Source organism: Sorex araneus, chromosome 1 (genome assembly GCF_027595985.1).
Source record: "Sorex araneus isolate mSorAra2 chromosome 1, mSorAra2.pri, whole genome shotgun sequence".
Taxonomy (NCBI): Eukaryota; Metazoa; Chordata; class Mammalia; order Eulipotyphla; family Soricidae; genus Sorex; species Sorex araneus.
Genome location: NC_073302.1, coordinates 179,207,985 through 179,223,088, shown reverse-complemented (window position 1 = coordinate 179,223,088; position 15,104 = coordinate 179,207,985). Strand labels below are relative to the sequence as shown.

Below are 15,104 nucleotides of genomic sequence, written 5' to 3'. Positions count from 1 at the left end.
CTTAAGCTCACCAAGTGTGATCCTCAGAAGAACATTTTCTGAGTGAGCTATTTTCTTTCCACAAACAAGGAAATGGAAACACAAAAGTTGTAGTAGCTAAACCAAGGAACAAAAGAGTAAGAAAAAGCAGAATCAAAGTCTAACTTGGCAGGAAGCCGACTCAGTCATGCCTTAAGACATTCTGAAGTCATGTTAGTGGGTTTGAGTCTATTGCTGATGACTGTGCAAGGGACCAAGGCAACAGTTAAGTGGCCCAAAGAGCACACCCTGCGGAGATTGGTGTCCTGCGCATGCCCTGTCCAGACTAGTTGGCAGAGAGGCCTCCTGAGCACTGCTGAAGAGCTACAAAAACAAATCAATAAATAACTTTATAGTCGGTGCTGCCCACAGTAATATAAAAACTACCACTAGAATAAGAGACAGAGCTACCTACAAGACTCTCAGGAGACCGTGCCCTACACCTCGCCCTCCAGAGCTGAAGTCAGAGTTTTATAGCAAACGCAAAATGTATCAATGGAGGTGCAAAGAACTTGTCTCACACAAAAGTTACAAACTACTCAAACAGAAATTCATCCTCTGTGGAAAATTCATTTTCCACCAGAATAAAACTTCTTATAAACATAGGAACCCTTTCCTCTACGAGACTTGGTTTCAGTTAAATCAGTATCACAGGTAAGAATGTTTTAATGTCTTGGTATGTACAAAATAGCAAGTTCATTTGCTAACACTCTAGATACAACTGATTTTGCAATTATTTTTAGAAGAAATATTCCCACTAAAGTTGAAAAACAAAAAATGAAATGAGCATTAATAGCTATAGATTCTGTATAAAGAGCTTTAGAGCGTTCTAGTTATCAAGGACACAAAAAACTGTCACTGGCATCCACAAAGACAATGCTGCCATCTAAAGGCCAATGAATAATATGAAAGCTAAGATATGTATAAAGTATTTTTTAAAGCATTAAACAAACAATTTGACGTTTTTAAAGTCAACAAACTGGGGCTGGAGCAATATAGTACAGCGATCAGACACTTACATCACACGCAGCTGGATTCAATCCCCAATACACCACACGGTCCCTGAGCCCCCCAGGAGTGACCTCTCGGAGCACAGCTAAGAGTGAGTCCTGAGCATCGCTTGGTGTGACCCAAAACCAGAAAAGTTTAAAAATTAAAGTCAAGGAAGTTTATCATCTTAAAAACCCACCATGCTCTGGGGACTGGAGAAATAGGACAGTGGCTAAGCCGCCTGCCTTGTATGTGGCTGACCCCTGTTCAATTTCTGGAACCCCATAGGGTCTCCCAAGCACCTCCAGGAGTGATCTCTGAGCACAGAGCCCAGAGCAATTCCTGAGCACCACTGGGTGTGGCCTCCAAAGTAATACTGTAGTACTGTTGTCCCGTCCATGGATTTGCTTGAGCGGGCACCAGTAATGTCTCCATTGTGAGACTTGTTGTTACTGTGTTTGGCATATCGAATACACTATGGGGAGCTTGCCAGGCTCTGCCATGCTGGCGAGATACTCTACCCAAAAGTGTATTTAAAAGTGTACCTTTGTAAGTACACAAGTATTTGTCATTATTTCTTTTTTCTTTTTGGGTCACACCTGGCAATGCACAGGGGTTACTCCTGGCTCTGCACTCAGGAATTACTCCTGGCGGTGCACAGGGGACCATATGGGATGCTGGGAATCGAACCCAGGTCAGCCACGTGCAAGGCAAACGCCCTACCCACTCTGCTATTGCTCCAGCCCCTGTCATTATTTCTTAAGTCCCAAAACCATAAAACAGAGTTCCTAATGAAGATTAGTTATCTAAATTGTGATCCCTGTAATCCTTCTGGCTCTTTGCTCAAATCATAATAGTTGCAAAATATAAAAGTCAAATTCTAAATTTCCCTTTCTAATAACTTTAACTGAAAGAACCTCTCTGAACTTTAAATTTAGTAAATTTACTTCAAATTCCCAATGAAATAAAAATATTCACTGCATAATAACGCATAGAAAACAGACCCTCCTTAGCAGAACATCTTCTCACGAACTACAAAGAGAAAAGCCATGAACATAACTAGAGACTTCAAGATGTATAGTTTGTTCATTTAAGAAACGGACAAAAGTTTTTTTATATCAAAACTGCTCCCTTGTGCAGTTTTGCTTAACCAAAAAGAAAATAAGCATTGCTCAACAGATCTCCAATTTTGTGAGGATACAAAAAAATTTAAGCTGGGCCTACTACTCTTTAATTTATCTTCGGTACAGAGTAGAAGCCAGCAGAACAGGCAGGAGCTGTGTTTTCATGAAGACTGTTTTTCATATCAGTAATTTTTTAACTTTAATAAGAAATGAAATGTAAGAAAATACAATTTTCATTACATCCTTTTCAAATACTGTAATTTAATTTGCAACACCACAACCTGCAAAATGACATCAACTAACAACCTGCACCAAGAAAACTCTTCCTTCAAGGAGCTTAGGTAACTTTCCCAGCCTGATGAAGCAAGACTGAAACCAGAATTCAAAGCTCCTGGCCACAGATGTGAGTCCTGCAGCACCTGCCCTGCAGTGGCACAATGGTCAGTCTGCTGGCACTGCAGGGCCTTCGGGGTGACCAGGCGTGCACCCAGTCCTCCAGCACTTCCAGGAGGAAAGACTTTTCCACTAAATAAAAACTTTAAATGAAAAATTCAATTCTGACACAAGAAAGCCTGTTCCCTCTACAAGATCATAACCCTTTACTTCAAGAATGATCCGGTTTTAAGTAAAGAAGCATATAAAACATTTTACTATAAAATTTTATTATAAATGTTTTACTACATAATTTCAAAGAAAAAAATTTTCAGGAAGAAGCAGATAAGAGAAAAATGCAATTTTATGTGGCCATAAAAGCATTTCCTTTTAACTCAGTTTTAATTTTTCCACCAAGAATTTTTTTAAAGAACATTATCAGGATAAGGGACGTAATAGACACACATGCTTTGCACATGTGAGACAGAGTTCAATTCCCAGACTATAAAACAAATAAAAGAATGGGCATTATCTCTCTTAAAGTTCTGACATTTCAAGAAACTTCAAAACTTATACTAATATGAGATAAATTAGCTAAATCTTCTAAGCTCTAAGTAGCAACAAAAGAGGTCTTTACTTTAGGGATACAGTTAAAAAGCAGTAGTGTTTTTTTAAAATAAGTAACTCAATTCTCAGGACCACCTTGTACATACTTTAGAACACTTTTTTTTTTAATTTTTCAACATTGAGAATTCTACTAGTTCCTTCCCAGTAACTTTTTCTGTTAACTTATACTATGTGTCTAGCAATATAGAATTAATGAATCTGGAATGTTATTCAGAAACGAAAATAAAATTCTGACATGTTACACTATGAAGGAATCCTGAAACATTTTGCTAAGTGTCAGACCACACACTGCAATTCCATTAATGTTAAGTGTCTTGAATAGGTAAGACAAATTAAACCTCCAGAGTGCAGGGCTAGAGGAAGGAGGCGGTGGGAAGTGGCACCCAGAGGCACAGGGTTTCCCAGGAGGGTGTAATAAACCATGTTCCAGATTAATCTTTATGACTGCACAACTTTGTAAGTACACTTTAAAAACACTTCATGACTCACTTTAAAATAAAAAAATCATAGTTTATGTGAGTTCTGCCTTATTTTATTGAATTACACCTCCATGAAAGGAAATTACCCGGTTTTAAATGAGATGATACACCTAAGTGTGAATGAGTTACACACACGTGTTCAAAACAAACTGTGTAATTACCAAAATTATCTGACTCAATTTCCTGGGTCCCATTTTTCCCCATATTCAGCAAAAGGGTCTATTTCACAAGCTGTATCTCCCCGACCATTAAAAACTGCCGTCCATCATTATCATAATCTCTGGGAGAATCCAAAGGAACAGGCCCAAACTAGGGCACCATATGGTGGGCAACTGTTTCTTTCAATTTATTTCACAATCAATTTAAAACATACATCACATGCTAATGTGAAATGTTAAATGTCCAAATGCCACATACAAACACTCATGGCCATAAATCCATTTGTAAGATCCCTGTTGAAAGAGCATCCTTGCTTCCACACACAATTTCCCTCTTCGTCTCTTTCCCAACCTTCTTCTGACATTGGCCTTTCCTGACCTTTTCTACCCGTTCACTCCCCATTTACACAGTTTTCACCAGTGATCCCCTTGGACTGTCCTGGGACCTCAGGAGGCTGTACAGCTCCCAGAGGAGAAACACAGCTCTAAAACCCCACAGCAAAATCAGCAAAAAATAATTCGTAAGCTGCGTTCAAAGGAATCAAAGAATCAGAGACAAGAGACTCAGGATGAGCAGTACTTACTAATTTGTTTTCCTGCATGTATATCCTCTGTAGTTTCAGGCAGCCCTTAGCGATGACAATCATGCCTTCGTCGGAGATCTTGTAACACTGGCCGAAATGAATGTCTTTGAGTTCTCTGCATTTGGAGCCCAGCTGTGAACAGAGAGATCTGGCTGAATGCGTGGACACTGAAGGCAACTCATCTTTAGTGGGACCCTAGAATTTTTTGACGTTAATAACTTTTTAAAAATACCTTTAAAGTACAGCATAAGCAATTAGAATTTAAAGAAGCATTGTATAAATTTTTCCACCTTCTCGTCTACTTTCCTGATTCCTCTCCTTGGCACTGTGTGTCCACTTACATGACTAGAAAACCTGTTTCTCCAGGGTCTTTCTATCAACCACAATGTTATAATGGCAGTAACAAAATTTCAAGTAATAAAACGAAAGATCAAGAAATGAGACAAAGGAGAAAAAGAGTATTTAGTTCATGAAACTCTGGTTCTACTTCTGATTCCTCAACGAAAAATTTGTCTCCACTGGCTCATCTACTCTGTGGAAAAGAAAAATATCATAATGTAATACTGTTAATTAATTTTATCACACACTTACTAATTACACTAGAAACAAAGACTAGAGATTATCTGAATGAAATCTAAAATCTAAACTGTAACTTTAAATAGTTACTGAACAAGTATAATGTTCTCATTTAAAAAAAACACTAAATATAACAAAGAACAAATCATATTCATTTCTTTACAAAATCTACTGCAGGGTTTAAAGGAACAAAGCAAGCTATGAATGAACATTGCTTTATGGGCATCATATTTGAAAAGAGTCATTTTAGGAATAAAATTAAGCTTACCTTAGTAACAACCTATATTCCAATATTGTTTCCTAAAAGGTTACATCAAACAAAGTAAAATTCAGTTCTTTGAAAGACTTGGAAGTACCAGAACCTCTGTATTCACTCACAGAGTGAATTAGTACTAAAACTCTTCTTGAAGAGCTACTCAGCACAAATGAAATTTTTTTATAAAACATGCACAGAAAATGTGCCGGCACTTCAAGTATTAATTGAGTTTGTTTAAAGGAATGGACATGTGGCAAAATCAGCATATTAGAATGCTAATTACACACCAAAGGTATGGGCATACTGGATATTCACCGTGTAATTTTTTAAATATTCCATATATTTAATTTTTTATGATCAGTAGTTGGGAATAATAAGCTAAGGTATTTGGTAAGACGTAGCTAAAAGGAATTGACAAAAAGGCTTTCTTTTTCCTTTCTTTTGTTCTGTTTTGGGTTTGGGGCCACTCCGGGCTGCGCTCAGGACCCCTGCGGGATGCTGCCCCCACCCGTGCAGGGAAAGTGCTCCCCACCCGTGCCCGCTCACTCCAGTCCCAGAAGCACTTTAACAAGCAAGGGAATGACTTCGAGGAGAGATTACAATGTTTTTATAAAACTGGAGTCAGTTATTAAACTTTAGATAAATACTTGACAAATGTGAAAATAGTCAAAATTGTGTGATATAGTCTAGTTAATTTTTTTAAAAAATATATCTGTAACCTAATAGACATGTACAGATAGAAAAGATACTAAAATGCACAACAGAATGTTAAAGTGGTCATTTTCTTAAGCATTTATTTTAATTAAAACGTAAATTTGTTTTTTAATTAAAACGTAAATTTGTTTCTTTTTAAAGAAAAAACCATTCTGGGGGCTTTCGAGGGAGACACCCAGCGGCACAGGGCTCTACACTCAGGAACTACTCCCAGCACTGCAAGCGGAGGGAGCCATCATCATGCTGCCCTACAGCACACACTCCCCATGCTTCTGCAAACTCAGAATTTCTACAACGAATAAAAAGGTAAGATGGAAACAGGGTCTGCAGGGGGAAGTCACGGGGAGGGGATGCAGTGGATGAGGAACACTCTGTCCATCTTCATCTGCACCCTGCTCCACACGGCACAAACTCTGGCCGCCCCTCGTGTCAACACCACATGGCACACACACTGGCCACTGCACAGCCCAACCAACCACAGACCATGTGGTGTGCTAACAGAGCACAGAGCAGGGGCAGGAGCACCAAGAAGGCGTGAGCGCGCGGGGCGGAGGCTGGAACAGTTGCACAGGCAGCCAGGCTCTCCGGTGGAAAAGCTTCTTCCGTGTGCCCATGCCCAAGGGAAAACACACCCTGGGAGCCCAATTACTGTAAGCCTTCAGAATTATGTATACTCAAGTACTGTACAGACTTGGGAAAGAAACATTTCACTTAAAGAAGTAAGGATCTTGAAAAGCATAAAATTTGGTTGTACAAAAGGGAAAAAAGCAACAGCAAATTCTGGAGGCAATTACTGCCAGTCTCTCATTCCAGCGATCGGGAGCTGGGCAGGCAAGAGTGGGCAGGACTGAGAGACCTGTTAGGTCTGCAGAAGCCCCTAAGCACTGAAGCTGTGAGTCTGCCCCATGCCACCCCCAAGTAAGAGTAAGGAGGTATTTTCAGGTACCTGTTCTCAAAACACTTCCTCTCCATACATTAGACTAGGAAGCTTAGAGAATCTGTATTCTGGTACCGAGACATAAGAATACACTGACCACTGAGCTCTGCTCTCAGGGGTCACTGCCAGTGGGGCTTGGGGTACCAGACAGGCTGCAGGAGCTCGAACCCAGCTCAGCCTTGGCCAAGACAAGGGCCCTACACACCGCACTAGCTCTTTGGCCCCCAGAGTGCTGCAATGTGGAGTTGGGTGTGATCTAGCTCCGTGAGAAAGTATGGTCTCTGCAGGTGCCCCCGGTAATCTCCCAGAAAAACACCAGGACAAGGAAACCGGGAAGGTAAGAGGAAGACCCCAGGACAGCAACTAACGCACGCCACGTCTAGATGGGAATCCGAGCTACGGCAGGGAACCTCAGAAGAGAGCTAAGGAAACGCGGCAGGCTTCATCAGGGCCATGAAATTATACACAACCAAACTAAAGGGGACAAAAGGATACTAATTCTGGGCTAAGAAAAATCGTATGGAAAATACAGCTCTAGCCTTGCACGCGACTGGCACGGGTTCAATCCCCAGCACCCCATCTGGTCCCCTGAGCCCCATCAGAAGTGGCCCCGACAGAGCCAGGAGAGAGTCCTGGACCCTGCCAGGTCTGGCTCAAACAAAGCAAAACCACCACGGCTGGCAGTGAAGAGGAAGGCCTCGTCTGGGTCATCGGAGGAGGCAGTGCCCTGAAACAGTTCTGCCTGGGGCGGCCCAGCACATACGGAACTGAGAAAGTCCTGCGCCTGCCAAACAATGAACTGAAAATCTAAAACATCCATCGAAGTGAGGTACGGGGAAAATGACATTACCCCAAACTGGAGAGATAAAAAGGTGGCTACTGAGTGACACCCCTGGAAGACAGGGGCACACAGGCTGGAAGGCGACTCCTCTCCTCCCTTCGGGGAAGCATTTACCCAGACTCACCTTTCCAGACCCCAGCCAAAAGTCAGAATTTAAAGGAACCACAACATTCAAAGGCATTTCTCCATTTCTTCTATAAAATGTGGAGGTGATTTTCCCACATTTCAAATTTGTATTAAATTTTGCCCAGTATCCACAACAATTTTTAAAAGTTCTCTGTTTTTACTGGAATAATTTTTGTGATAAAGGAAAAAACACCTTAGGAAAAACATACACTTCCATTGACAAAGAAGGCAGCCAACTGAAAACATACTCGAGTCCCCGGGATAAAGACAAGAGGGGGGCTGGAGGGAAGCAGTGGGCAGGCGCTGGCCCTGCATGTCACCGGCCTGGTACTGCCAGAAGCGGTCCCTGAACACAGGACAGGGAGAAACCAGGCCCCCAAACAAGATTAAGTCTTCCAATTTCACATGAAATTTGCTACTAACAATACCGAGGTATTAAATGCTAAAATATTTTAAAATAAAACATGTGCTACCTTCCCAGGAGGGAAACTGTTCCCTCTACTTTGCGTTCTGAATCTGTCACCACCTAAAACTAAAATACACAGGTAGCAGGAAGCTGTGAAAAATCCCAATCCAGGGTCCGGAGAGGTGGCCAAGCTGGGTCAATCCTGCATCCCATATTGTCCCCAGAGCCCACTGGAAGTGATCCTTGAGCACAGAGCCAGAAGGAAGCCCTGAGCACTGCTGGGTGTGGCCCAATCAAAAAAATTTTTTTCTTTAATAGAAAGAAAAATCCCAATCCACATCTCCTCATATCTTCATCCAACTCTACTGTGTTTATGCTCCACTGGCTGACCCCAGCAGTCTGCTCTCTCGAAGCCACTTCTCGTCATCCGGCAGGTGCTCCAGGTAGTGGGACAGAGCTCTGGGCTCTGAGACCCCACTAAGGGTGCCACAGGCGGCACAAGGCCTGTTCCCTGCCACCTGCTCTCCCAGGCCCCTGGCGCACAAGCTCCCCCCAGCAGTAAGATAACTAGCACAGTGATGTAACAGAGACCCCGATAAAATGACCATGATAAAATGTTCCTTTTAAGATCATGAATTTTGCATATAAGTGGATCAGCATGGAAAGTATCATGCTAAGTGAAATGAGTCAGAAAGAGGGAGACAGACATAGAAAGATTGCACTCATCTGTGGAATATAGAATAACAGAGTAGGAGACTAACACCCAAGAACAGTAGAAATAAGTACCAGGAGGTTGACTCCATGGCTTGGAGGCTGGCCTCACATTCTGGGGAGAGGGCAACTCAGAGAAGGGATCACCAAGTATAATGCGGTCGGAGGCCATGCGGGGGAAGGATGATGCATGCTGAATGTGGACTAGACTGAACACAGTGGCGACTCAACACCTTTATTGCAAACCACAACACCTAAATAGAGAGAACAGAAGGGAATGCCCTGCCACAGTGGCAGGGTGGCGTGGGGGAAGATGGGATTGGGGAGGGCAGGAGGGATGCTGGCTTTACTGGTGGTGGAGAATGGGCACTGGTGAAGGGATGGGTTCTCGAACTTTGTATGAGGAAAACATGAGCACAAAAATGTATAAATCTGCAACTGTACCCTCACGGTGATTCACTAATTAAAAATAAATAAATTTTTTAAAAATTTTTAAAAAATTTTTTTAAAAATTTAAAAAAAGAAATGGGGGAAAAAAATAAAATGTTCCTTTTAAAAAAACTTTTTATGAATCACTGTGAGATAGACCCTTACAACACACTTTCTGATTAGGTTTCAGTCACAGTGTTCCAACATCCATCCCACCAGTGGACAATGTTCCAACACCCATCCCACCAGTGGACAGTGTTCAAACACCCATCCCACCACAGTGTACATGTCCCCCACCCACCACAGTGTACATTTCCCAGCACCAGTCTCTGTCTCTGTCTCTGTCTCTGTCTCTGTCTCTCTCTCTCTCTCTGTCTCTCTCTCTCTCTCTCTCTCTCTCTCCCCCCCGCCCATCCCCCCCTCCCTCTCTCCCTCCCTCCCTCTCCTTTTGGGCACTGTGGTTTGCAGTACAGAATCTGAAAGGAATCACATACACCCCTTTGCCCACTGTTAGCCCTCTGCTCCTGCCCAGTGTGCCCATCTCCAGCTGTTACTGTCAGACTGGCCCCTCGTCTCTGTTTCTATCTACACTTTCTTTGGGCTGTTTTCCCACGTGAGTCTCTCTGTTCCTTCCTTTTTCCTTCTAAGTACCACTGCTTCCTGTTTTTGTATTGTGGTTCAAAATAAGGTTTGGATGAGGTTTGCCCTGCGGTTTGAATGCATTTTCCCACATCCGGGTCGGTGTTTCTCCAGCTGCTGTCAGAACATTCTTGGGACTCAAACTCTGTCCTTCTCTTCTTCCCGGCTGTTTTACTGTCTCATCTTCTCTGTGTTTTGGCTTCTTCATTGTTACCAAAGGTTTACACTCTTTTTTTCCCTTTGTATATTAACACTTCTAGTGCAGGTCTAGTCACCATAATTGAACTCCACTCATTTTTGTTTGCCAGAGAGAGCCTTTATTTCTCCAATAAGGGTATTCTGGGATAACGTTTTTATCTTTTAGAAATACGGGTTGCTCAGAAAGGAAGCAGGTAGCACATGGGACGGCGCTGAGGTGCTGGTTCCGTGGGTATCTCAGGCTGTCTAGGCAGAAGGGAGGCAGGGACGAGGCCTGAAAGGGAACAAGCGCAGGAGGTGCCAACCGGCCACTGCCCGTCGCCCAGGCTGGAGCCCACCAGCAGGAGCTGAGCTGCAGGACCTCGCAGCCCAAGCTGGCAGGGGCCCTGGGGAGACAGAGAATAAGGAACAGCAGAGCTCTCAGCCCTCCATCTGTGCACGACACTGGAGGCAAACCTCTGCATGCCATCCTCTGGCCCAAGACACCTACTCAGCAGCAACTGCAAACAAGGACTGGTGACCTCGGCCTGTGTGAGTCCCAGGCTGTGGGCCCGGGGCCTCACAGCACGGAGCACGGTATCCTGCTAGATGGACAAACTGGCAGCAGATAAGTGGGCAGAGCCGGCAAGTTACTTCTCCTTATTCTGCAGGGAATAGAGGGACAGGAGAAAGCAGCAGGGGGAACGGACAGTCGCTCTGGAGGGGCTTCCATGCTGGGGCCACCTGAGTCTGCAGCTCCCCCACTGGCAGGCCTGGAGCCTCCCGCCTGCGCTGTGAGGGCGGGGAAGAGACACGTGTGTCTGCACGCTCTCGCCCACAGCAGCCCAACAGCATCACGCAGCATGGAAAGGACCACAGTGCCCTGTGAGTACATTTGAAGGAGTAAGAATTTTTGTACAAAGGGGTTTTCCTCACTCATCATGAGAAAAATGTCAATTCCTGGGGAGGCTTATCCAGACTTGGTTGCTTTGGCATATTCTGACTCAAAAGCTGACTTGGACCATGAGAAGGCAAACACACGTGGCTGCAGAGATGCCTCCTCCCTCCGCGCCAGGCTGAGTTTCATCTGGGGCAACCCAGAGGGGGACAGGAGAGCCCCTCCACACTCCCTAGAAGAGCCCTGGCAGGCGAAAACCTCCAGAACTCAATTGCCACCGTGCTCACAGCCAGACTCCACAGACTCGAAGGAGCCTCAAGCATGAGACTGGGTCTGCTGAAAAGCCCGGGCATGTGGGTCTTGTGACTGAAATCCCCAGGTGCCCAGGGAGTCAGGAATGGGCGACCTCCCGAGCCTGGCAGTCACGCCCAGGAACTGCCTCTGCTGACATTCAAGCACATTAACGGCCATGATCCAGAGACACAAATACATCTCAGAAAAAAGCCACAATCTGCATAGATGCCTCTGAACCCCGAAGTCAGCATCCAATTGAAAATTTAGCAGCTGGCATGACATCCTCTGGCCCAGATGCCTACTCAGCAGTAGCTGCAAACGAGGACAGGTGCTAAAAAAAAAAAAAAAAAGAAGAAGAAAAGAAAAGAAAGAGAACAAAACAAACAACAACCAAAAAAAGCATACCTGGGTGATAGTTCAGTGAACTGGAGCACATGTTTCACATACTGGAGGCCTGGGCTGACACCTGGGTTGATACCACCAAGAACCACTGGTGGTGTCAACTTGGTTTGCCAAGTTCTGTAGCCCCAGGTGTGGTCCAAGATAAATAAAAACAGATTTCTTTTTAATTTAAAGGGGGGGGAAAAAGGAATGATATACGCCTAACACCCATACTCTCCTTGTCTGTAGTTTTTGCTATGAAATGTATTGATGGCCCGAATATACTCTGTCTGGTACATCAGCAGCCTTTAATATCTTTTGTCAGACTTTTGCTAAGATAGGTGTCTTCAGCAGTATACTTTGCATTTAAGAAGTCAGATGTGTTTCTCGGTTGGAAGTCTCCTTGGGCCTGGGAGCCCCTGGTTACTGCTTCTCTAAGAAGTACTCTGCCCGCCCCCCTCCACTTTCTAGGATAAGAATACATCTTATGCTCATCCTCTGAATGGACTCTGGAAGTTCTCAAAGGTTTTCTCACCGTTTCCTCTCTTATTTCTCTCTCCAGTTACATCTGCGTCATTACTAGCGTTTCCCCAGAGCCAGCAATCACAGGGACTCACACGTGACACGTGTGCTCTGCCACCAAGTTACACCCGTGGCCCTCATTAATGGGATTTCATCCTTGATTTTATCTGCAAGACTTGAGCCTTTACTTTTATGCTTTCCATGGAAATCTTCATTTGTGTTTTCTTAAAAAAATATATCCAGCTTCCCTATTTGTCATTTTTTTATAGTTTCAATTCCTTCGGTAAAGATCCCTTTTTCCTACTAAATTTCTTTGATTAATAGCTTCTTCAATGTTAGTATGCATTTGCTATGTCTCATTTTCTTCCTAATAGGAATTGTTCAGTTGCCTTTCAGACAGCCCATTTCCATGTCATTATGACAGATTTCCAGGCACTTTCTTCCCGTCACAGGATTTACCACATGGGGGGGGGGAGGTACTGCTTAGGTTTTTCAGTAGGATGAGCTGTGACCTCGGCTTGCAGACGCGTGTTTTCCAGGGCCCTGGCTATGCTGGGGAGAGGGTGCGTGTATTGGGGTTTTAATGTAATTGCCGCCAGTAACCGAGAGCAGCGTGACTCTGAAAGGCCCTGCTGCCCGGTGCCCGGGACTGACTCCTCGGAGCTCAGTGTCTGGGCGGGGTGCTGTGTGAGTGTCCTCCTCTGTACGTCCACCTCGGATGCCCAGTGAGGCAGAAGCACAACTCCAGGGAAGCTGGCGGCAGACTGAAGAGCTGACTGCTACGGGGCCTTTGCCGCACTGTCTATGTGGCCTTCGGCAGAGCAGCAGCTCCTGCCCCCAGCAGCCACGCACCTGAAGGGCCCAGAGGCCAGGGCCAGGACTGTCCCTCCAGCTCCTGTAAGGGCCCGGGCAGGAACTCGCCCTGAGCGCAGAGCCTGCAGGCAGAACACAAGCACTGCAACCCATGTTCGATCCCGAGCACCCCACATGCACCCCTTAGGCATCCCCAGGAGCAATTCCTGGATGCAGAGTCAGAAGCAAGTCCTGAGAAAAGCCAGCATGGCCCCCAAACACACACCTCAAAAAGGGCGATGTTTCAAGCTCCATCTCTCCTCCAAATGAGGGTCAGTTACTGGAGACGGAATTTTCTCTGAGTTTCTGTTACAAAGAGGTTGTTTTGTGCCACCCCAGAAGAGAAACTTCCTCCCAGGCCTTTGACATACATTTGTATAAATTAGTGCTTGTATATCAGTAGGACCATACTTATGTACAAATACCCTTTGTGAAGTAACTCCACCGAGACAGCTCTGCTGGTCAGAGCGGGAAATTACGCAGATGTGCCCAGTCCAGAGGTGGCCCTCGGGCAGGAACACGCTGAAAGATGGACAGAAAGATGGACAGAGTGGCTGAAGCACGTGCCTGGCATTCAGCACCACCAGTTTCATCCAGAGCCGCCACATAGTCCCCAAGAGTTGCCTGAAGGGTCTCAAGCATTGCTGAGGTGGCCCAGGTAATCCCTGGCACAGCAGGGCCAAGAAACACCACATCCTTGGGCACTTGACAGTAAACCATGGGCCCGGGGTACTTCAGAGAGTACAGGGGTGGGCTGAGGCAAGAGCACAGCAGGCAGGGCTCTGGTCTTGCACATGGATGACCCAGGTTCAATCCCGGGCACCATATCTGGCACACTGGTCCCCACCAGTAATGAGCCCTGAGCACAGAGCCGGGAATAAGCCCTGAGCAGTGCCAGGTGTGGCCCTCAACCAAGAAAATAAAAAATAAAAGATTTCAAACCACTGACTTTCATCACAGAAATGGACAAATGCAACAAATAAGAAGAAAAAGATTCTCCAGACCTGGAGTGTGGCTGGTTCAGTGGCAGAGCCTCTGCTTCCTGTGCATATGTGAGTCTGCGAGTTCAATGCCCAGCACCCCCCCCCCACACACACACACACATACACACACAACAAAAAGTTTCAAATGTTGTCTTCTCAAAGAAGAGAATCCAAGGGGCGGAGTGCACGCAGGTGGCGTTGTTCCCAGCACTGCACATGGTCCCGAGAACCTCCGAGCCAAGAGGGAAAGCACGGCCAGGTGTGACCCAAAATTAAGAATTAAAAATTCACTTTCTCTCGGGGCTGGAGAGATAGCACAGCGGATAGGGCGTTTGCCTTGCACGCGGCCGACCCGGGTTCAAATCCCAGCATCCCATATGGTCCCCTGAGCACGGCCAGGGGTAATTCCTGAGTGCAGAGCCAGGAGTAACCCCTGTGCATCACCAGGTGTGACCCAAAAAGCAAAAAAAAAAAAAAATTCACTTTCTCTCATATAGTTTATCGGTATACCTGCAGATAAGTTTCTGTAGGTTTATAAATATAAATTATCTTGATTTTAAATAAGATTATATAATTGCAAAGACGCCTGACGGCCAAGGTCTGATTCTCAGTGAGTCCAGACAGTTACTGAGTTAGGCTTGTTCCTGCTAACACCCTTCGATACCATCGTGAGCTGGGTGGAGGAAGGGTTTCTGGCTCTCACGTCTACCCCCAGCGTCTGTGTCTGCTTTTGCTCCAGTGCCTCACTCGTTTCTTTCGTTTTTGTTCTGTGTTATTTTTTGGTTTTGGGGCCACAGTAGTGGTGCTCAGGGGCTACTTCTGGCTCTGGTTCAGGGGTCACTCCTGTGGTGCTTCGGGGGCCATACAGGGTGCCAGGGGCGGAACCCAGGACAGCTGCGTGCCAGGCAAGCGTCCTGCACCCTGGACGTCTCTCAGCGCCCAGCGCCTCACGGTCCCGACTGCAACAGCTCCACAGCGAGACTCCAGGGATGCTGGGCCCAGGAGCTCAG

The 15,104-nt window shown here is 45.3% G+C and overlaps 1 protein-coding gene across 1 annotated transcript in view; it reads right to left on the bottom strand.

The window, feature by feature from the left end:
- The window catches only part of FBXL17 (F-box and leucine rich repeat protein 17), a 527,962-nt gene that overhangs the window by 462,370 nt on the left and 50,488 nt on the right, over positions 1 to 15,104 (bottom strand). Inside the window, exon 4 of the mRNA XM_055139470.1 lies at positions 4,353 to 4,484. Coding sequence (XP_054995445.1) covers positions 4,353 to 4,484 — 132 coding nt within the window. The remainder of the gene's footprint in view (positions 1 to 4,352; positions 4,485 to 15,104) is intronic.